A 25,258-nucleotide genomic window follows, 5' to 3' on the forward strand; every position below is an offset into this window, starting at 1 on the left:
AAATTCACAAAGATCTGAGAAAACAGACATAGGAGGTCATCAAAACAAGCGCAGAGGAAAAATGCAGGGGCAATTGGATACTGTACAGAGTACTGTCTTCTTCCGATCACTTGCTATAATTAACTATGTTAATGTGCTTTTGCATTTAGAATAGTAATGTGAGAAGAAACAATTTACTATGAATCAATGATTTCAACTATAAAGGTATTATCCCCCAATTTACCAAACATATGAAATGATATTACAGACAACATATTTTCTCTTTCTGGATAGAAATTATTATCTTGCTTTAAAAGTCAAGACCTTCAGATTTTTAAAGAAATATATAAAAGGAATTATAATATTATAAATAAAACTGTTCTTTCATTTCCTCACAGATTTCACCTTCAAAGCAGGATAATGGATAACAAATCCAAATATAAAGAATAATTCAAAATCAATGAATTTTGGAATCTCATTTCAAGCAAAGTTGTAATATGACAAAATTATCAAAATATAAACATAAAGGGTCACTTTCTACTTTATCAACTGCAACAGTTTCCAGTGGTGTAGGGTGAGAAATATTTACTGTGTTCCTCAATCTTCGAAATTATTGGCGTTTGGTTATTACTCACAGAGCAAAAGCAAAACAAAACAGCAAAAAAACAAAAAACTCTACTTTCACAGAATTGCAGTGTAAGATCAAGCTAAGAAGAATGAAACACTTTCACAGCTAAATTATAAGGCTTCATATCAATTTCATTTTAATAATGACTTTCTTTTAGTAATTTAATATATAGAAGTTCCTTATTTGTTCAGTACTATTGTATTTATTATTCTTCATAACAACCATTACATTTTAGGGAAAGAGAAATTATGATACCTCAAGTCTCTGAAGCAGATTTTTAAAAACTGAAGAGAGAAAAATAGTAATAATATAAAGAAGAAAAATTCTTAATATTGGAAAAAATATTAAAATACTATACCTTATATTCCTTTTTCCATGCTTCAAAAAGATCCATTGAAGTACTTCCTTCATCAATGAATTCAACATCAAATCTATGTGATTTTGCAAATGATAGCAATGCTTTCATAGATCGCTCTGTCTCACTTACTGCCCACAAACCCCGGCTGGTGGTGGGTATTCGATCATCCACCAGTCCTTCTTCATCTTCTATCATCTCCTCAAATATTGCAGTCTGGCCTTTCACTCTGAAAACAAATGAGAGCAAAACAACAGTAACTACTGTCAGTGGGTAATGAGCATGGTAAAAGTCCTACTGGCAGAGCCAATCGAGTAGCAAGGTCAATAACTTTTCATCAATAACTTTCAATATCATGTCTACAAGATCATGCCTTCAAGTCTTTGGGAAACTGCAGCAATTCTGAAAACGCTGGAGGCATAATAATAAATTTGTCCAGTGTCTTGACCAGCAGTCTGACATCATAAAAAATGGATATAAAGTTCAGGCTAAAATCTAGCTATGAGAATTACCATAATATAAAACACAAACTACCACCACCACCAACCATGGAAAAACAAACACAACAAAATGATAAGATGATCTCAAAGTACACTGTTGATCTGTTTATTTAAGGTGACCAGAACTTAGCCTTTTCTCAATTTCTGTTTGTAAAATAGGAATAATTTTGCTATACCATAGCTATTATGATTCACTGGGTACCTTAATCCTTGACACGGGATGAAAACTTCAAATTTGTGTTGGAGAAAGTATATTGAAAACTAACCTTTTATAGAACTCTTACCATGTACTATGCTAAGCAATTATGTGCATTTTTAAATTTAATATTCATAAACAACTCAATGAGGTAAGTGTTGTTTTTATTATCATTTCATGAATGAGGATACTGAGGCTTAGAGAGGTAATCCGCCCACAATAGTGGGGAGGGATCTGAGTTACAATGTGTTGGACTTGAGAATCTGTCACTCCTCTAAACTGTCCCTCCATCACACATGATTAGATGACATGAGTATTTGGAAACAACTTTTATGTAAGTAAAACTGAGCATGTTAAATGATCACATGCAAAAGTTTACTGAATTGATGTAATTAAAGAAAAAAAAAAAACACAGGAAGGTTCCATGAGGAAAACACAGTCTTATAAATCGAAACACCAAGTCTTATAATGGTTTCACTTTCCTGATGGTAATCAGAGAACTCACGTGTGGGAAAACAGCTTTGATTCATACTCTGTGAACAATTCATCCGCCTTACAAAAGACACAACTGAAAAAGAAAAAAAATGATCAGAGAAATACTTGCAAACATAACAACAAGGTAATTTCTAAAAGAGGCTTATTAGTATTTTATATTTCACTTTTTCTTTACAACAAATAGGCCATTTAAGAAAAAAAATTACAGAAGCGCCTGGGTGCCTCAGTCGGTTAAGAGTCGACTTAGCTCAGGTCATGATCTCGCAGTCATGCTTCAGATTCTGTGTCTCCCTCTCTCTCTGCCCGGGCCCCCCTCCCCCCACCCCGTCTCTCTCTCAAAAATAAACGTTAAAAAATATTACACAGTTTTCAGTATGTGGTTCTTGAGAATTTTTTAAAAAGTACATTAATAATACATCTCTTTCCACTTTTGTCTGAATTTAAATGAAGAAACTTTTATTAGATGAGCCACTGTTCTTTCTCTCAGAAGAACGCTAGCATAATGGAGTGATGCCATTTCACTGCATGACGTCTCCTGTCACCTACCAGTTGAGAGGAAGTCTGGTTGGTCGGAGGTGGCAGATTGTTGCTGATTCAATAACATTACGAGATGGAGGTCCCTCCAGGTTTTTTACAGCCTCTCTTACTAGCTTCTGGAATTTATTCAGCTCTTCCATTTGTGTTGTAAGTAAGAACTGAAGACCTCTGCAGTCATGGAACCTGATTCACATCACCAGCATCACCACACAAGGCAAACAAAAGAACAGTGGGTCAATTTCCTCAAATTCACAAAATGATCGTCAAAGTGTTAAAGAAATTGTGCAACATTCTACGTAGCCTACCTCGAGTGAATTTACTTTAGTAGCATGTTCAATCTACTAGGAGACAAGGTATAACAACATTGGGTTATTTACTGTAAAAGACACCAAAATTCCGATAGTCCCTGTCCTCAGGACCTAAAACAGAGTCTGCAAAATCTGTCTCTGCCTCAGGTGTCTTTGAAAGACCAAGATTGCCACATTTTTTCTTTTTTAATGCTGGTTTACTACAAATGTCCCTCCTGAAATTCTTGTTTTATACGGAGAAGGAATTTTAGGATGAAAAATAAAGAGAAAAATTGAAAAGAAGAAAAACAGCCAAGAGTTCTATTCCTTGCTACAAAGAGTTTACAAATACGTACACACATATATATATGATATGTGTATATATGTATGTTATCACATATATTTATATTATTTACATATATATACATTTTATTAAGCATTCACTATATGATGTCAGGCACTTTGCCAAGCTCTTTCCCTATATAATCTCAACAGATACTATTGTGCTCATGTTATGGATGAAGCCTAATGAATCAAAATAATTTAATTAAAGTTAAAAGTTATCATGTAGCAGTTAGGAGTTACACCCAAACACAATGCTCTTAACTGTTTTTGATAAACTGAGTAAAATGTGCTAAGGAAAGAAATGTATGGGTGTGTATGAATGGGTTTACGAAACAAGAAAGAAAGCCTAGAATAATAAACCAGAAAATGAAAATACAAATTGGATTTGTTGGCTTAAGAGTATATCCTTCTCCTTCCTAAAATGCCATAGACACTTTTCTCCAAATTGTTCAAAAGAGTCCACTCTCCTTTCTGAAGGCTTCCTTAGTATTTTACAACACTAATCGATATTTCTTTCTGTCCATGGAGTTTATTGAGAATATCATTCATTTTAGTCCTTTGTCATCTTCAAGTTTTTACACATACTCATATTTCTCAAATTGTTCACGGGTTGGTCTTCTCATTAAGCTAATATTTAGATGAGAATTAGATCGTATCTTTAAAAAATATGTAATACTGAGGCGCCTGGGTGGCTCAGTTGGTTAAGAGTCAGACTTCAGCTCAGGTCATGATCTCACAGTTTGTGAGTTTGAGCCCCGCATCAAGCTCTGCATTGACAACTCAGAGCCTGGAGCCTGCTTTGGATGCTGTGTCTCCCTCTCTCTCTGTCCCTCCCCTACTCACACTCTGTCTTACCAAAATGAATGTTAAAAACAAAATAAAAAAAAATTGTAAAAAATATGTAATAGATACAGAACAGGTGCTCAATAATTTCTAAAAGAATTTGCACAGGGATACAAGAACACAATTAGGTTAGGTATCAGTATTATTCACAAATTACGCAACTAGGGACTAAAAAATGATCACAGATCAGCATTTAACAGAGTTAGCTATATTCTCTATTGTAAACATTTTAAGTTAAAAAGAACACATAATAATAACATTATACTAAACTGTATGCACTATTCTAAGTACGCAAGCACCTTGCATATATTAATTTACTAATCCTCACGACAATGCTGTGTGGTTTTATAGATGAGGAAAATAAGGCACAAAGAGCTTCAATAACTTTCCCAAGGTCACAGAGCTAGTACGTGGGGGAGTTGGGATATGAACACAGGCACCCTGACTCAAGAATCCACCTGTGCTCTTAATCACTAAAATTTTCCTTTCCTAAGAAGTGTTAAGAAGCAAACATGAATAATTTGACTCTAAGACTCTGATCTCACTGAAAAACACAGCAGCAGTGCTAAAATAATCTTTGAATGTATATTTAATATAGAAAACATTAACTCACCTAGAGGTAATGTAAGTTATACATTTAAAAATTTTTAAATTTTATTTCCAGTATAGTTAGCATACAGCGTAAGTTACACATTTGGAAGTGTTTTCTTACTTTCTATTGATGTCTAATGTTTCTGAGAAAAATGTGTAATAAATGGTATGTTTTACATTACCTATAGGTCCCATTATAGCCCTGGGACCTACTTTTAACAGGACTATGTTCACATATACAGGAATTTGCAACATTTAAATAGTTTCTATGTGATTTAAGAAAAAAACCTTCAAAATAATTTTAATATTTTCTTATCAGCAAATTCCACAACGCTGGCAGAACACATTTGTATATAGCTCTAAAACTGGATAAAATGAATCACGACTTAAATGACAACTTATCCTGGAATGGTGACTCTTGGGTTTAAGAGAGAAAAACGAAGTGCAGTGAAGAGTATAATGTCCTGCATATATCTCAGAAATGAAGCCGTCAAGTTCTGTATGGTGAAAAAGAGGATGACTGTACCTCTGAATTAGTAATGGAACATGGAAAATGTAGTAGGCATTTGGAAGGGCTTTTAAAAGAGTAAAAGAAAACACTTTAAAACGTTTTAAAGATATTCTTATGCTGAAAACTAACACTAATCCCAAGGCTGACCTTATACTGGGATATGATCTGAGAAGCAATAAAAGATCCTCTCTCTGTCCCCTCCCTAGAATCAACAGTCCTGCCACAACATCTCAATTCCTCACATTAGACCGACATTCCTTTGGGTTAAACCATTGAATTATTTTTGAAAAAAAAAAAAAATAACTTTGGTCTTTGGAAAGAATTATTCACCATTTCTACATCAAGAGCAATAATGCAACTTACCTACAAAGACTCTGAAGAATGGTGAGCGTTGATGAGAAGAGAGAAAGATGGGGGAGACCGCAGGAAACTCTAGAACACAAAACCTGGGCCCCTGTGGTGCTATGATGGTTATTAGTCTGTGAGGCTGAGTTACACAGTGGAAGCATGAATGCCTTACCTCAATTCTCCAAAACAAAGTCTATTTCAAGACTTTGCTTAGAGTTGGCTTTGGGTGTGTCCAATGAAGATACAAAGAATATACTTTAAGTATATTAAAAAACAAAAAAAGCATTAAAAAGGGAATATTTTAAGATGAGTCATATATAGAAAACAGGTTTCCTTTTTCAGACTTATATCTAATGTTTTAGTTTGAAATCTACTCTTAACAATATGTAAAATCCAGATGTTCGTAACCACAGTATGTTCTGATATTTAATTGCACCTCTTAACATCAAATGATCTGAATATTTGGGGTCACTACTCATAAAGTTATTCTATTCTGTACTATTTCCTTACTTCTCTGACATAGAAAGCTTCCCAGTTTGTTGCTTGTAGTGGCTGGTTATTTCATTTCGCACTCGCTGAACAAGTTCCTCGTCAATAGAGAATTCTATTGCTCTGTGGATCACATTCAGCCACCAAGGAGAATTTGAATAAATCTGTAAAAAAGACAACAGCTGATCAGTTCATGTTTTTTCAGTACTATGTTTTGGTTTTTAAAAAAAAATTTTTTAACATTTATTTATTTTGGAAAGACAGAGACAGAGCACTAGTGGGGGAGGGGCAGAGAGCGAGAGCAAGAGCGAGAGAGACACAGAATCTGAAGCAGGCTCCAGGCTCTGAGCTGTTAGCAAAGAGCCTGATGTGGGGCTTGCACCCACAAGCCATGAGATCATGACCTGAACCCAAGTCAGATGCTTAACTGACTGAGCCACCCAGGCATCCCATTACTCACTATGTTTCTGTCACTGGGAAAGGTGCTGTGAAAAAAATCAAAGGAAACAACAGCATGCTACTTTCCAAGGAATTATAAGGAAATATATATAGACTGTATACTCTATATATAATGGGTGTGTACTACCTTTGCATACATAAAGAGAATACCCACCTGTCTCCTGACTACTGTGGATAAATGAGAATTTACTGTATATATACTTGTGTAACAAAGTTGTGCTAACAAAATACATTATCAAAATGAAAACTCAGTATTCATTGTATATATTTGAAAAGGTGGCAGGTCTCTTTCTCAGCATAATAAAGACATCCTGCTAATCCTCAACCAACTGAACTAGATTCTACTCCATAATACTCTGATAACTGGCAAAATTATATGCCTGAATACTAAATAATTAATGCACTAGGAAGAATAAAATGTGGAGTAACTGGTTAGAATAAAAAAGACTGTGTGTTCTGTGTAGCCTCCTCTTCAGGCTTGCTACTGATTTCATAAAAAAAAAATTTAGAAATGACAAATGGCACGTGTTCCATAAGAAAAATACCCATGTTTCTAATGTTCTGACATCTTAAAAGATTTTGTAAATATACACACTAAGATCAGAAGGAGGTGAGGCAAGTCTTTACTTTTTTTTAAAAAAAAAAATTTTTTTTTTTCAACGTTTTTATTTATTTTTGGGACAGAGAGAGACAGAGCATGAACGGGGGAGGGGCAGAGAGAGAGGGAGACACAGAATTGGAAACAGGCTCCAGGCTCCGAGCCATCCGCCCAGAGCCTGACGCGGGGTTCGAACTCACGGACCTCGAGATCGTGACCTGGCTGAAGTCGGACGCTTAACCGACTGTGCCACCCAGGCGCCCCAAGTCTTTACTTTCTTGAAAAGACAACTTGTTATCTCACCAGATAAGAGAAAACCCATGAGAACTTAAAAAAAAAATGAAAGAGAACAACTTCCAAATGGATGATTTATCTACGCATCTGCTCCCATCCAAGTACTAACCAGGCCCGACCCTGCTTAGCTTCCGAGATCAGACGAGATCGGGCGCGTTCAGGGTGGTATGGTCGTGGACTCTACGCATCTGCTCAATCAACAAACACTGCTAACAGCAAATATATGTTTATTATGGGATAGGCATCATCCTAGGTGCTAAGAATTCCAAGATGAATAAGAAAGTTCAAGTTCCTCTCCAAAGCAAGACACAACCCAAAATGCTCCCGGAGACAAGCACAGGTAAGGGGAGTCCTTCTGGGGATGCACCTTTCTCTGCAGCTCCCGCACGGTCTGCTGCACCGGCTGCACAGCTTGCTGTGCTTCTGCAACTTCCGTGTTACACTTGCTCATGTAATGCTCTCGCAGCTGTTTGGCCTGTGTTGAAACAGGAAACAAATACAAACTTTCATTCCAGGCCTAGAAAAGAATTCAGTATAATGCTGCAAGAACAATGTGGTTATTTTATATATGTAAAGTTACTTAACACAGTTTAAGCACAAAACTTCCAAGTATGCTGTCAAGGACATAAAAACCATGCTAGTAATTCCTAGGATATATATGAAAGAGATCACATCTACCTGTAAGTCACAAAATTTAAGAAATCCCAAGGTCTGCTTCCCAAATTTCTATCTAAGTTTTTAACCAGAAAAAAAAGCGGGTGGGGGGTGGGTGGGGGGGAATGGGAAGAACAGTAGTAGTTCAAAATGAGACAAAACAACATTTTAGAATTTGTCTGACTCACTTATTTCAATTTCTTGGAATTACTTCAGCTTAGAAATAACACTTGAGAATATACAGTAACATAGGCGTTGTGGACTAAACTGTGTTCCCTCAAAAACCATACGGTGAAGCCTTAACCCCCAAATTGAAGATAGGGCCCTTTAAGGAGGCAATTAAATTAGTAAATGTAGTTAAATGAGATCATAAAGGTAGAGTCCTAATCTAATATGACTAGTGTCCTTAAGAAAAAAGAAAAAAAAAAAAAGGAGAGACATCAAGGATGCAAGCACACACAGGATATGTCATGTGAGGACACAAATGAAGGCAGCCATCTGCAAGCTGAGGAGAGGGGCCTCAGGAGAAACCACTGCTGCTGACACTTTGGTCTTGGACTCACAGCCTCCACAAGTGTGAGAAATAAATTCTTCTTGTTTAAGCCACCTAGACTGTGGTATTTTGTTAAGGCAGCCCTAGCTGACTAATACAAAAGGATTTAAAAATTCTTCCCCTTTCAACTTTCCCAGGTAAGAAGGATCACATTACTTGCAAAGCAAAAGAAATACTGAAAAATTTGTCCTTATTAATTCCCACTAGGAAACTTATACAGTTCTCTACTCTCTTCCATTTAACTGAAATATTTAACTGGTTCTTGAAACTACTTTATGAATAAAGAGAGGGGATCAAAGGTGATATGGGATAGTGGGAGGAAAACCAGAAAGACTACTGAACAGGAAATCCTAACGTTTCCACTTAGAAGTGGGTTGAGCCATGTGAAGTTGTCAACACTAGACCCTTGGACTTACAAAGATGGCGGTTTCATGAGGTTCAACTGAACAGATACATGTCTTTGGATTAGCCACTTCCCTGGGCTTCTGTTATTTCATTTGCAAGAGCTGGAGGTTGAAATAGATAATTTCTTGGATCTGTGGTTTCACATTCTATAGTAGGAGTCAGGCAAAACTGATACTATGGTCTCCTTGGAAATATATCTATACAGTGCGATACATTTTTCTTCTTCCTTCTCTCATGATGCATTTTTCTTGTTCCTGTCACAACCTTCCAATTAATTTCTGTTAAAATTCCTTGGCTATAATTATTTGATCATCACAGCTATCTACCAACAGACTCAACGGCCTCCCAGAGCTTCCTGTCGCTGAAGGCATTTAAGCCAAGAATTCCTGATGTATGTAAGGTGAGACGCCTGCATAGGGAAGAAGATTTCACTCCAAAATCTCCAACACTTAGATTGCCATCTAACATCAAGAAAGGCCTGTACACACTTCTACAATCTTACTTTGTATTTTAATTCAAATAAAAAAGGTCCCACTTACAGGTTCAATTCATTTCAAAAGTATCTACTACTCTTTTGATTTTAGCTTTGCTATCTCTGACTTTTAAAAAGGTAAAAATCCATGGGGCCACTAGCATATCAGGCTCATTAACAATTTACAGTGAAATAATTTGTAGCATTCTTTCCAATGAAGCAAGACTCACTACAGAAGTAACTTCTTTCAGAGGACACAAGAAACACCACCGAAATATTGAATTTATTTACGCCTAGGTAATAGAAAGGTGGAGGAAGTGCAAAGCTTTTTATTTTTTACTAAACCACATCTTTTGCAGATCTGTCACGAGATCAACAAGGTCTTCCTTCCTTTCCTTCCTTCTTCCCTTTTTCTTTCCATGTGCTGCTGGCTACCAACAACCATATCTACAAAAGCAGTTACCATATAACTGCAAGTGGATTACAAGAGAAACAACATAATATGGAGTACTGCAACTGTCTACCATCCAAAATCTCTATGCAATTCTCTACCAACCGAGGCAAACTTTGGAACATAAAAGCAGCAGAAAAAAAATATCATTACTTTTATTTAGATGTGGTATGCCCTAGGAAATGTTAATGAGATGGATTATTAACATTACATGAGATGGATAAATGTTGAGATGGATAAAGTCTGAAAAAAATTCTTTTATAGACTGAATAAAAAAATAATTACCTCTTCTTCAAGTCTGCCATCTCGTAAGGTAGGAGGTATTCCTGGGTGCTTGGCTACCAACAATTCCATCAAGTTATGGGTAGCATGAAGTCTCTACAAACACACAAAAGGCAGTAATTTTGAGAGCCAATGCAGTGGACTCTAAAGGGCAAATCCACTATTCATACAGCATATAGATTACTAACACATTAAGATCAGATCACTGAAAACTTTTCCTCTAACACAATTTGAGCACCAACTTCCTCAGAGAAAACCAAAATCAGTTTCATAGTAAAGGTCTTAATTCATAATGGCATAAATTTTCTTCATTTAAAAATATGCAGTCTTATGAAATATATCTATGCATTTAGCAGGATGTCTGATACAGGTACATGTCTTCTATTATACGTGCATATGTCTACATATGGAACTACGTATGATTATGCCAAGTAAGTCCAGTAAAGTAGAAAGGCTGACTGCGCAGACTTGACTCCTCTTCTGGGAAATGAGTCTGCATGAACCTACCAATTATATTATGATATTATCATAATGAAATCCATAGGAAAACACAGCTGTGACCTAGATCTGTTGAACTGAAGGGCTGGAAAGGGGAGAAGCTGGAGGTAAAGACTATTGGAAGAAGGAGAAAACTGTATCTTTTGTCTCTGTATTCAGTATAAACCAGGCTTCTCACTATGATACTGAGTTTGCAGCTGGTTAAAGGCTCCCCCTGGAGTCAAGCAAGGGCTGTGAGAAGAAATAAAGTGAAAGTAATTTCTATCTGTTAACTTGACTCTTTACTTGGGAAGACAGCTAAGGGCTAAAGAATTATCAGAAAGAGTCCTGGTAACATCTGACTTGGTGCCAGTGATTCGAGACTATAAAGGTTTATTGTGTTTGGCTACAGATTACAGGCCATGGTAGAGATCTTTGTAGAGTTCATCTCTGAAGAGTCACTTCAAATGTCTTAGGTCTTTTCAGCATGGCCACATGAATAATACAATCAGCAACACTATCCGATTTAGTAGCAACAACAAACCTGTAAATAACATTACGGAAACAAAGTGGTAGCAACTCAGCTCCTCTTCTCTGTGTGTGTCTGTGGAAGAGGACTTCTACTGCTTCCTGAACAAGGTGGAGGAGTGGACTGGGAAGAATACCTCTTTCCACCCCCTTCCACATTTTATCCCAAGGGAGCAGAGTGGCTAATCTGACTGAATAGAGCAAAACATTCAGTGGGCCATGGTTTACCAGTAGTTGGGATTATTAAGACCAAAAAGAAGAAACAGGGTGATTGATTACTCTTCACTCTTGAACCATCAGGCACACTGGACTTAACCGTCTTCTTGCCCACTTTTCTACTTTTATTTCCTTTATTCAGGAGCATGTTATCTTTGTACTTCTTCCTTCTTCCACGAGGCAAACACGTTTGCTTCTGACCCAAGGTCTGAATTCTATAATCCTTATCCATACAGAAGGCTTGTATTTAATTTTCTCCTCTTTCCCCCCAAACTCTTCCTAATACTCACTGAGGCACAGATGAACATGTGGGTCCCAAGGTCTAGATTCTGAATGATAAAGAAGTCCCATTAGGGGCTCAAATCTAAACTTACTAAGACTAATAAAAGTAGTCCTTATTTACCATTTAGCTAGAGAGCCTTGTCTATATGACCCACTGGACAGAACTAAGAAAGGGAAGAGATTCAAAATTTAAATAAATGTTGAAATTCAAATATTCAACTCTTCCTAAAATACCTCTAAAAATTAAATCAGAAGATCAGTGGGAAGGTTTTATTACTAAGTTCCACTGCTTAGTTTACAGCATTTTTCTTCTTTCAGTCAAAACTATGCCACTGTGTTAACATTTATATGCAAAAGTGATAAACCTCACCCCGTTCTTTTAAGCACAAATACTTTAACCTGTTTTTCTAACGTAGGTTAGATTTATCCAGTCAGCCTTGTGCCAATAATGGCCTGAACGTACGGAATAGTAGTGATTCATCTATCTACAAATCACCTTGAGTGCTTATTGTTGAAAGCACTGAATCCAAAACTTCATCCTCAGAGATTATGGCTCAGTCCATCCATTTTGTTACCCTTTATTTTCTTAAATATTCCGAAAAATTATTTTGTATATACTTGAAATTGTTTAGTTTTTACTCACTTGGAGTGAATCGGTTTTGAGTTTTCCTTTGTGTTCCTCAGATGAACGCAACACTTCTCTGTACAGTTCTGCTGCCACGGCATACTCACCTGATGAATTAAGGTGATTTAAAGCACAAGAAAGTCATCTATTTCGCTCCCAATGTGAGCTGGTTATTTAGTATCTGAAAAGATCTACTATAAAAATGTAACAATGGTTAAAACTCACTACTTTTTAAAGAAAAGAAACTTCACTTAATATGAACGTCCCAATAAAAAAGCTGACGATAGCTGCTCTTGTTCACTCCATTGCAGAGAACACCAATCAGATATATTTATGTTTTAAAATTATACTGAAAAACAAACTAAATTAACTTTCAATTTAGACAAATGGTTTTCCTCTTACTAAAGTTAAATGGTGCCAATTAGTAGTCATTTTGATGTTTGAAATTAAGGATAAATTTATAAATATTCAAAACACTATGATCAACCTACACATAATTCTCAGATAAATCATATATTCTTCTTAATAGGTATTGTTCTTCTTGGTGGCCAAATGATTTGCAATGAAAAACCACATTTCCAAAACTTAGGGATTCTTTCCATTTCTGGTCACATGAATCTCAATCAGTCTGAAATTAATGATTTTTTAAATTATTATTCATAACTAGCAACTCACTCAAATAAAGTAACTTAAAAGTATCAAGTAAAGTACAGGCCCATGGGTCATATCTAACCCTATGCATTTTTGTAGGGTATCGGAACTCAGTCATGCTCATTTGTTTATGTACAGTCTGTAGCAGCATAGCAGCGTTTGCATTACAACAGTAGAGCTGAGAGGTTGCAACAGACCTTCTGGCTCAAAGCCTAAAAGATTTTTTTTTATTAAATTTTTTTCAATGTTTATTTATTTTTCAGAGACAGAGAGGGACAGAGAATGAGCATGGGAGGGACACAGAGAGAGGGAGACACAGAATCCAAAGCAGGCTCCAGGCTCTAAAGTGTCAGCACAGAGCCTGATGCGGGGCTTGAACCCAAGAACTGTGAGATCATGACTTGAGCCGAAGTCCGACGCTCAACTGACTGAGCCACCCAGGCGTCCCTAGCCTAAAATATTTATTATCTGGTTCTTTCAGTAAAAATTTTCTGACACTTCAATAAAAGGAGACAGGAAACATTTTAAATGGCTTGAATAATAGAACTTATCCTATTTGCTGCCTGAGGAAAACCTCAAAACTGATTATTGAGAAATATAATTAAAATAAAAATCTAACAGGAAAATCACAAGATACAAAAAAAAAAAGAAGAGGATTTTGCTTTTGTTTGCTGAGAAAACTTTTTTCATAATCATCACATACATTCTTTTCTTTTCACTTCAAACTAGTTTTATTAATATCATGGATTTAGGACTTTGTTCACAGCCACAGTAAGATATTTTTTTATATATATATATAAATTATTATATATAAATACTATATATATTTCATATTATATATATATATAAATTATGTTGGTTCTCTTTTTGTTAAATCTGATTATATACATATATATATTATGATAAAATATTCCTAACATAAAACTTACCATATCAATCATTTTTAAGTATGCAGTTTAGTGGCATTAGGTACATTCACATTGTTGTGCAAGACATTTGTTTTTATACCATTGCTTTATATTTAGTTCTACAAGCTACCAAATACAAAGTTTTCTAAAGCATACATTTCACAGTATTTTACAGTCAATTTCTATTGACTTTGATAAAAGAGAATATTATTTTTGCAAAATTACTATCACATTATAATGTAGGAGTAACACTCAATTATCTTCACACAAGAAGCTCTCTCTTTTTAGTTTTGAAGATTCTTGTGAAGCTTTTCAAAAGACTGCAAAAGATTCTATTAGTATTTATACTATTATTTATAAAGAATAATTCACTTAACAATTCTTTCTTAATTACTATACTTTTTAAAGGTGGCTAGCCTATAATACAAGCAGTTGAATTTTAACTATTCACTATAATACTTTTTAAAATGTTCATTAAAAAAATATATGCTTTCGGGCACCTGAGTGGCTCAGTCATTAAGTGTCTGCTCTTGGTTTCAGCTCGGGTCATGATCTCATGGTTCATGAGTTCAAGCCCCACAATGGGCTCTGTGCTGGCAGTGCGGAGCCTGGTTGGGATTCTCTCTCTCCCTCTCTCTCTCTGCCTCTCTCCTGCTCTGTCTCAAAATAAATAAACTTAAAAAAAAAAAATGCTTTCTAGGAAAGACCCAAAAATATGCACGTTCAAGAAGTTATACAAGTTTAAACCAAATTTAGAAATATCCATTCTTTGCCACTTGATGGCACTAACCTTTCTAAGTAAACTAAACAGTACTGAATTTGATACTTGCCAAGCTAATTTTCTCCAAAAAATATGTGCAGAAAACATACTGTACAAAGTTGGAATAACACGTTTTTAATAGCATGATCAGTGAGGGCCTTAGAATATGCACTGTATATCATACATATTTGTATATAATATAAGCAAATCCCTCAAATTTGCAGTTAATTTCAGATTTCTTTTAGAAGTCAGATCTCCACTGTCTGATTTCTATATTGGAAAATATTAAATCTCTAAGTCAAATATGTAATGTTACCTCCAAAAATGGTTAATATACTACTATTAAGCAACGGAAACTACAAGTAGTAAATGTAATTACTAATTACAATTAAATTAAGAATGGACATAACCTTTATTAATGCACTTTCTGATAGGAATTTCTTTTTTTTTTTTTTAATTTTTTTTTTCAACGTTTTTTATTTATTTTTGGGACAGAGAGAGACAGAGCATGAACGGGGGAGGGGCAGAGAGAGAGGGAGACACAGAATCGGAAACAGGCTCCAGGCTCGGAGCCATCAGCCCAGAGCCTGACGCGGGGCTCGAACTCACAGACCGCGAGATCGTGACCTGGCTGAAGTCGGACGCTTAACCGACTGCGCCACCCAGGCGCCCCTGATAGGAATTTCTCTTAATCAACCAAGTTTTCATGCACAGAAAGACAAAGAACTCTAATGGGAATGCAGTCGAAGCTTTTTGAAAAGAACAGTAAGACACCTCCCATTAGGCCTCAGCTTGGTATTTTGTCTCACAGCCCACTGCACACTGAGCCTTCCAGAGTGCTACATATAAGTGCTTAGAAACAATCAGATGAACCATTCCTTTTACAATCGTCTACCACACATAACTTCATACCAGGGAAAAGAAGGTAATAAATCTGAAAAGGAAACTAGAAAAGAGGCCAAGGGAAGAAATCCATTCACTCTCTGAGCTTGAGTCATAAAAAAAATAGAATAAAATGATGATTGCAGTTTTAGAATCAAGATGGGAAAACAAAATTTATTTTTATTATTGTGATAATCTGCAGGTAATATATTAGTGACTTTAGAAATCTTTGATGAAGAGCTTCAACTTACTGTAGATAGCATAATATTGAGGTTTAAAATGTCCATTTGATAAACAAGCAGACATAGTATAATAAAAAATTAATTTTTAGTCAAAAGATTCAGGGCAAATTCTCTGTCGTTTATTAGCCATAATCTTGAGAAACCACCTAAGCCTTCTGAATACCAGTTTTCTTATGTGAAATGGGAATAATACTTTAATCATTGGGCAATAATGAGGATAAAACAATATATACTTAAAGGTGTTAGGTATAATACAAAATGCTTATAGAAAATGATCATTTCTCAGATATGATGCTAGATTTTAAAGACTTGAAAATATTTTAAATAGTACATTGATTATTCACATATCTCCAAGAAGAGGCCTATGTATTTATCTGTGACACTCAAATATTCTCTAGATTTTAGTCACAATTATCCCACTCAAATAATTTGGGACTGTGACAGAATATTATTAGGTAGGATACATAATTTCCCAATTTTTGCCTAATTACTTCTAAGCTGAAATAAAGGAAACAGAGAGAGACAGAGCATGAACGGGGGAGGGGCAGAGAGAGAGGGAGACACAGAATCGGAAACAGGCTCCAGGCCCCGAGCCATCAGCCCAGAGCCTGATGCGGGGCTCGAAATCACGGACCGCGAGATCGTGACCTGGCTGAAGTCGGACGCTTAACCGACTGCGCCACCCAGGCGCCCCTCACTACGCATTTTAAAGGACTGATCGTTTAAGATTTTAGATCGATTCCAGAAAACTATAATCACAGGCACACTTAGTAATTGAGAGGGCAACGACAATGATGGTGATGATTAATAATTTGAGAAAATCCAGATTTGCAAACACTGCTAGCTAAATTAAGTATTTCTCAGGCAATGTCCTTGAGAGAAGATTTGTACATAAAGTTGCATGTACTATATTTGTACAATTTATAAGAAATATGTAATAATGTCTTTTTCCTGTTATTAGTTATTGATAATAAAAATCTGCATATGAACAGGTTGAGAAGCGGTAAGAATCTGAGGTTACTTCATATTACCATGGTTACTAACACCACTCTTCATTTATGTTTCTATCGAGTTTCCAATGTACATCAACACTTCACATTAAGAATAATAATACTTCGGGGCGCCTGGGTGGCGCAGTCGGTTAAGCGTCCGACTTCAGCCAGGTCACGATCTCGCGCTCCGTGAGTTCGAGCCCCGCGTCAGGCTCTGGGCTGATGGCTCAGAACCTGGAGCCTGTTTCCGATTCTGTGTCTCCCTCTCTCTCTGCCCCTCCCCCGTTCATGCTCTGTCTCTCTCTGTCCCAAAAATAATAAACGTTAAAAAAAAAAAAATTAAAAAAAAAAAAAAAAAAGAATAATAATACTTCAAGGGGGGCTAAGTGAGTGGTACTATCTGTATTTTATTGATAAGGAAACGGAGATCCATAAACTTTGCACAATACACCTAAGTTCAGAGTGCAAAAACTATAGCAAGTAAGAAGGCCCATCTTTTTCACAGTTCCTGTCTAGAGCTACTTCTACTCATCTTCTGTGAGTCTTCTGAACTCTACGCAAGTATTCAGGACAAGAGACACTTCTAGTGCTGGTTCTGTTATGCTGAAAAACTAATAACTAAAGACAGACCACTCAGGTCAAAGAGGCTTAGAACATTTCCTTGTATTAGACAGAAACAAATTTCTCTGGGCAACTAATTTCTTTAAGGTCTTATTAGGTAAATAAGAAAAATGGTAAATTCTCTCCGTGACTGTGTACCCAAAGAGACTAACTGATTAGCAATCTTTGTGGGAAGGTCAAAAGAATTGGAATTTATTCCAATATGCCTTTTTAGTTCTAACAGTGAAGAGCTATATACATGACTTTTTTGAGGAAGGTAGAAATAAAGAAGCATTTACATATCTTGAATTATAAAAGTGCTTAAAACTGTACCTGACCATTATGAAATACTTGTATGATTTTAAGAACTATATTCTACTTAGTTTTGGAGAGAATAAAATCAAATGATCTAAACCAAAGCTATAAGAGAGGTTTTAAAGGTAGTTTTGTAAAAAGGCACATTTACATCAGTAATTTTCTCATTACTTACAAGAAAGCTCTTAAACGTCATGGTATAAAAGCTATAAAACTATGCAATCTTATATTACAAATACAGTAACAGATTAATAACAATAGACTCTGTTGAACAGAATATTCAGTGATTCACTACAGGTGCAAAAAAATAACACTTTAGTTTAGATAGCCAGAAAAATTACCATAAAAATTTAGAATAAATTTCTCAAAGAATGAATGCTTCCAACACAAAGATAGAGGCACTGTGCTTAGTGCAAGTTTAGTATAAAAGCTGAGGTCATGGAAATGAGGCTAGTGAGTAACTGAAATAGAACGCTGATTTTACAATTTTATATTCTAAAGAGCACTGTATGAATGAGAATTCCACTTGTTTCTACATCCTTGCCAACATGTGATCTGTTTAATTTAAGCCATCTTAATAAAGCCATATAGGGGTGTTCTTGTGGTTTGAATGTGCGTGTACCTAATGACTAATGATGATGAATATCTACCTTTTCCTATGTTTTATTTGGCATCTCTATATATTCACTGAAGTCTCTGTTCAAACATTTTGTCTATTTTCATTGGGCTGCTTTCTATTATTGGTTTTTAAGAGTTCTTTTCATATTCAGAATAGAAGTCCTTTCTCAGATATGTGATTTGCAAATATTTTCTCTATTCAATGCCTTATCTTTTCTTTCTTTCTTTTTCTTTCCTTTCTTTTTTTTAATCTTTACTTATTTTGATTTATTTTTGAGAGAGAGAGAGCAAGCATGGGGAAGGGGCAAAGAGAGGGACAGGGACAGATGATCCGAAGCAGATTCTATGCTGACAGCAAAGAGCCCAACGTGGGGCTCTAAATCAGGAACTGAATCATGAGATCATGACATGAGCCAAAGTTGGTTGCTTAACCAACTGGGCTACCCAGGAGCCCCTATCTTTTTATTTTCTTTAGAATGCCTTTTGTGGGGTGCCTGGGTGGCTCTGTCCATTAAGTGTCCAACTTTGGCTAAGGTCATGATCTCATGGTTCGTGGGTTCGAGCCCCGTGTTGGACTCTGTGCTGACAGTCAGAGCCTGCAACCTACTTCAGATTCTGTCTCTGGCTCTCTCTGTCTCTAAAATAAATAAACATTAAAAAAATTTTTTTATAAAAAAAAAGAATGCTTTTTGAGGAGTTGAGTTTATTAATTTTGATGAAGATAAATACATCAATGTTTTCTTTTATGGATTGTGCTTTTGGTGTCATCCCTCAATCTTTACCTAATCCCAAGTCATAATTTTTTTATCCTTTGTGTTTTTCTCTAAGTTTTATAGTTTGAATTTTTAATTTGTTTCATATCTTCTGTATTATGAACTGTTTATACAATGCAACGTTAAAGTTTTATTTTTTGAGTATGGATATCTAATTGTTCCAGCACCATTTACTGAAAATATTAACTTTTCTCCACTGAAATACCTTTGCATCTCTGTGGAAAAATCAAATGAACATAAATAAGTGGGACTATTTCTGGACTCTATTCTGGTCCATTGGTCTACCTGCCTATCTTTATGCCTATGTCACACTGTCTTGATTATTGTAGTTTTAAAATATGTCTTGACTCAGGTAGTATAAATCTTCAAACTTTTTTCTTTTCTAAAGTTGTTCTGGCTAGGTGAATTTCAGAATCATCCTGTCACCTGCTATAAAAGAGCCTGTTAAAATTCTGACTGGAAAATTCTGATTGCATTAACTATGTATCAATTTAGGATGAATTAGTCTTAACAATGAAGAGTTTTCTGATCCACAAACATGGTATAATTAGGTGTTCTTTAATTTCTCTCAGCAATGTTTGTAATTTTCAGTGTTTTCATGACTTTTGTAAACATCTTACACATCTCTTTTCAAGCTGATGCTTAAGTATCTCATATTTTTTTGATACTACTATGAACAGTATCATCGTAATTTCTAATTTTTCATTCCTAGCATATAGGAATAAAAATCAGTTTTTATATACTAATCTTGTATAATGCCACTTTGCAGAACTCACTTACTAGTTCTAGTAATTTTCCTACATGGATAAAATCATATTAGCAAATAAAGACAGTTTGATATACTTTTCCTATTCAAACTGGTAACTTTTATTTCTTTTGTCTTGCAGCACTGGAGAGAATTCAGGTAATGTGTTGAACAGAAATGGTGATGGGACATTCTTGACTTGTTCATGATCTTAGAAAACATTCAGTTTTCAACCTTTAAGTATAACAATAGCTATAGATTTTTCAGAGATGCCTTTTAACAAAGTGAGAAAGTTATCTTTGATTTCTAGGTTGCAGAAAGTTTTTTTCAGGAATGGATGTTGGATTTTATCAAATTCTTTTCCTACATTTATTGAGAGGCTCACAAAGTTTTTCCTTCTCAGTTAATTTCGTGAATCATGTTAATTTTTTTAAATTTTATTTTTAATTTTTAAAATTTTACATCCAAATTAATTAGCATATAGTGAACCAATGATTTCAGGAGATTCCTTAATGCCCCTTACCCATTGAGCCCATCCCCCTCCCACAATCCCTCCAGTAACCCTGTTTGTTCTCCATGTTTATGAGTCTCTTCTGTTTTGTCCCCCTCCCTGTTTTTATTTTTGTCTCCCTTCCCTTATGTTCACCTGTTTTGTCTCTTAAAGTCCTCATGAGTGAAGTCATATGATTTTTGTCTTTCTCTGACTAATTTCACTTAGCGTAATACCCTCCAGTTCTATCCACGTAGTTGCAAATGGCAAGATTTCATTCCTTTTGCTTGCTGAGTAATACTCCATTGTATAGATATACTACATCTTCTTTATCCGTTCATCCATGGATGGACATTTGGGCTCCTTCCATACTTTGGCTATTATTGATAGTGCTGCAATAAACATGGGGGTGCATGTGTCCCTACGAAACAGCACACCTGTATCCCATGGATAAATGCCTAGTAGTGCAATTGCTGGGTCATAGGGTAGTTCTATTTTTAGATTTTTGAGGAACCTCCATACTGTTTTCCAGAGTGGCTGCACCAGCTTGCATTGCCACTAACAATGCAAAAGAGATCCTCTTTCTCCGCATCCTCGCCAACATCTGTTGTTGCCTGAGTTGTTAATGTTAGCCATTCTGACAGGTATAAGGTGGTATCTCATTGTGGATTTGATTTGTATTTCCCTGATGATGAGTGGTACGGAGCATTTTTTCATGTGTCAGTTGGCCATCTGGATGTCTTCCTTGGAGAAGTGTCTATTCATGTCTTTTGCCCATTTGTTCACTGGATTATTTGTTTTTTGGGTATTGAGTTTGATAAGTTCTTTATAGATTTTAGATACTAACCCTTTATCTGATATGTCATTTGCAAATATCTTCTCCCATTCTGTCAGTTGCCTTTTAGTTTTGCTAATTGTTTCCTTTGCTGTGCAGAAGCTTATTTTGATGAGGTCTCAGTAGTTCATTTTTGCTTTTGTTTCCCTTGCTTACGGAGATGTGTTGAGTAAGAAGTTGCTGTGGCCAAGATCAAAGAGGTTTTTGCCTGCTTTCTCAAGGATTTTGATGGCTTTCTGTCTTACAATGAGGTCTTTCATCCATTTTGAGGTCTTTTTTGTGTGTCTGGTGTAAGAAAGTGGTCCAGGTTCATTCTTCTGTATGTCGCTGTCCAGTTTTCCCAGCACCACTTGCTGAAAAGACTGTCTTTATTCCATTGGATATTCTTTCCTGCTTTGTCAAAGATTAGTTGGCCATACGTTTGTGGGTCCATTTCTAGGTTCTCTATTCTGTTCCATTGATCTGAGTGTCTGTTCTTGTGCCAGTATCATACTGTCTTGATGATTACAGCTTTGTAGTATAGCCTGAAGTCTGGGATTGTGATGCCTCCTGCTTTGGTTTTCTTTTTCAAGACTGCTTTGGCTATTTGGGGTCTTTTCTGGTTCCATACAAATTTTAGGATTATTTGTTCTAGCTCTGTGAAGAATGCTGGTGTTACTTTGATAGGGAATGGTAATTAATTTTTAAATAGTAAACCAGTCTTGCATTCCCGGAATAAATTCTACTTTGTCATAAAGTATTATTTTTTTTTAATATATTGTTAGATTCACTTTGTTAAAAATTTTTAAAGAATTTTCTATCTATGTTCTTGAGTGACACTGGTCTCTAGTTTTGTAATCAGGATACTGGTGCCTCAAAGTAAGTTGAAAATTATTTTTTCCTTTTTAATATTATAGAAGAGCTTATATGGATTTGATATTATTTCTTTCTTTTTTTTTTTTTTTTTTTTTTAATTTTTTTTTTCAACGTTTATTTATTTTTGGGACAGAGAGAGACAGAGCATGAACGGGGGAGGGGCAGAGAGAGAGGGAGACAGAATCGGAAACAGGCTCCAGGCTCTGAGCCATCAGCCCAGAGCCCGACGCGGGGCTCGAACTCACGGACCGCGAGATCGTGACCTGGCTGAAGTCGGCCGCTTAACCGACTGCGCCACCCAGGCGCCCCGATATTATTTCTTCCTTAAATGTTTGGTAGAATTCACCAAGGAAGTCACCTGGGCTTCTCGTCACCTAGAATTCACTTTGTGGTTAAGTTTTTTAACAGTAAAATTAATTTCTTGAATAGATACAGGGCTATGCAGGTTATCTAGGTTATCTATTTCTTATTGAGTTGGTTTTGGGAATTTGTGTCTTCTAAAGCACTTGTTCATATATGTAAGTTGTCAAATTTCTGGCATAAAGTTGTACATAAGATTCCTTCACAATTTTTTAAAGATCTGTAGACTCTGTAGTGATGTTACCTCTCTCATTCCCGATTCCTACTAACAGTAATCTGTGTCTTTTCTTTTTTTCTAAACAGTTTGACTAGAGGATTATAACTTCCCACTGATCTCAAATAATCAGCTTTTGATTTCATGGTCTCTTTTTACTGGTTTTGTTTTCTTTTTAATTGATTCCTGCATTGATCTTTATTATTTTCTGTCTTTTCCTGACTTGGTATTTCATTTGCTTTTCTTTTTTTAGTTTCTTAATTAGGTATCAGCTGAGGTCAATGACGTACAACTTTTTTCCTAAGTTAGTGTTCAGTCCTATAAATTTCTCTTTAATCACTGATCAAGATTCCACAGCTCTTGATGTTTTCATTTTAATTCACTTGAAAATATTTGCCAGTTTCCCTTCTGATTTATTCTTTAACCCAAGGGTTACTCAGAATTATTTTAATTAGTTTCAAATTATTTGGGGACTTTCCAGTTATCTTTGATACCTAATTTAATTCCATTATGGTCAGAGAATGTACTTTTTAAGACTTGAATCCTTTTAATTTTTTTCAATGTTTATTTATTTTGAAAGGGAGTGAGAGAGAGAATGAGCAGGGGAGGGGCAGAGAGAGAGAGAAGAGTGGAGAGAGGAGAGAGTTAGAGAGTGAGAGTGAGAGAGAAAGAGAAAGAGAAAGAGAAAGAGAAAGAGAAAGAGAGAAAGAGAGAAAGAGAATCCCAAGAGGGCTCAATGCGGGGCTCAAACTCATGAGCCGTGAGATCATGACCTGAGCCAAAAATCAAGAGATGGATGCTTAACTGAGTAAGTCACTCAGGCGCCTCAAGACTTGAATGCTTTTAAATTGACTGAATTGTTTTATAGCCCAGAACATGCTCTGTCTCGGTAAACATACCATGTGCACTTGAAAAGAATGTGTATTCTTTGGTGGGGTAAAGTGTTCTATAACTGTTGACTATGTCAATTAGTTGCTACTGTTGAGTTTTCCATGCCTCTTATTTTCTGTCTTCTTGTTCTATCAATAATTGGAAGAAGGATGTTGAAATCTCGGACTATAGTAATGAATTTGTCTATTTCCAATTATAGTTGTATCAGTTTGTATTTTATTTATTTTTAAGCCTTGCTTTTTGTTTTCTTAAAAAAATTTTTTTTAAGTTTATTCATTTTTGAGAGAGAGAGAGAGAGAGAGAGCATGAGCAGGGGAGGGGCAGAGAGAGAGAGAGGGAGACACAGAATCTGAAGCAGGCTCCAGGCTCTGAGCTGCCAGACAGAGCCCGAAGTGGAGCCTGAACTCATGAACCGTGAGATCATGACCTGAGCCGAAGTCAGATGTTCAATACACTGAGCAACTACCCAGGAGCCCCTAAGCCTTACTTTTAAGTGCATGAACATTTAGGTTTATTTTCCAGTGATAAAATAACACTATATCCTTGGTAATACTCTTTGCCTGGCAGTAATATAATCACTCCAGCTTTTTTTGATTAGTGTTAATATAGCATATCCTTTTTCATCCTGTTACATTTGTATCTTTAAATAAAAAGAGGGTTTCATGTAGATAGTGTATTATTACTGTTTTTTTAAATATCCATCTTGAAAATCTCTAATTGGGGCATTTAGACCATTGCATTTAATGTAACCACTGATATGCTGCTTCTGGCCATTACAAAATGAGAGAATGAATTTACCCTCCTTTCTGAAACGTACAAAATATATGAAATAATAGACTATAAGACACCGGATGTTAGGCAAAAAAAACAGTATCCCTCAGAGATGGGAAATACCAATTAAATATCTTTCCATGAAATAAAAGATTCTCGGGGCACCTGGGTGGCTCAGTCGGTTGAGCGACCGACTTCGGCTCAGGTCATGATCTCGTGGTCCGTGAGTTCGAGCCCTGTGTCGGGCTCTGTGCTGACAGCTCAGAGCCTGGAGCCTGTTTCAGATTCTGTGTCTCCCTCTCTCTGACCCTCCCCCGTTCATGCTCTGTCTCTCTCTGTCTCAAAAAAATAAATAAACGTTAAAAAAAAATTAAAAAAAAAAAAAGAAATAAAAGATTCTCTATTAATGTGCTTAAATTTTGTGTATAATGTATAACACCATAACTATATCCATACACATTATGTGTGTGTATTTGTCTATCTCTCCTTGCTAAGAATTTAAGGTCCAAAAGATCAAAGACTTACTTTGCTCTACTCTATTATCTTTAGTACTGAGATCATACCTGGTGCAGAGCAGACATGCTAATATTTGATGAAAGAATGAATTTACAAATAATTTTATTTTGTCAATTGATGACTAGCATTCCCTTGAATGTCAGAATTTAACCATTCTTCTATTTCTAGGTATTTTACTTATTTTCAGTTGTTCACTACTATAGACTAAGGTGAATAATTTATTGCCAAATCTTTGTTTACATCCTTTCCCAAACAACAACAAACTTCTACAAGTGGAAATGTATGGTGAAAGCATATGCAAACTTTGAAGGTGTTTCAAATGTTCTGCACAAGTGCTCTCCATTAGGTCGAGCCTACCTAAACTAAGATCAGTAGTGTATAAGAATGTCTTCCTTGGGGGATTTTAATTTCTACTCTACCTAATCTGCCTCATTAGGTAT

At 35.8% G+C, this 25,258-nt stretch overlaps 1 protein-coding gene across 2 annotated transcripts in view; it reads right to left on the minus strand.

Moving 5' to 3' along the window:
- Nucleotides 1-25,258, minus strand: part of SHPRH (SNF2 histone linker PHD RING helicase) — a 97,917-nt gene that overhangs the window by 39,798 nt on the left and 32,861 nt on the right. For both annotated transcript variants that reach the window (XM_025925366.2, XM_086708071.1), the window contains 7 exons: nt 12,419-12,507; nt 10,276-10,368; nt 7,823-7,930; nt 6,126-6,268; nt 2,700-2,873; nt 2,164-2,226; nt 966-1,191 (listed from right to left, as the gene is read on the minus strand). In XM_025925366.2, the coding sequence (XP_025781151.1) occupies nt 966-1,191; nt 2,164-2,226; nt 2,700-2,873; nt 6,126-6,268; nt 7,823-7,930; nt 10,276-10,368; nt 12,419-12,507 (896 nt within the window). The remainder of the gene's footprint in view (nt 1-965; nt 1,192-2,163; nt 2,227-2,699; nt 2,874-6,125; nt 6,269-7,822; nt 7,931-10,275; nt 10,369-12,418; nt 12,508-25,258) is intronic.

This window comes from Puma concolor, chromosome B2, assembly GCF_028749965.1.
Source record: "Puma concolor isolate L17-30 chromosome B2, mPumCon1.1.hap2, whole genome shotgun sequence".
Lineage (NCBI taxonomy): Eukaryota > Metazoa > Chordata > Mammalia > Carnivora > Felidae > Puma > Puma concolor.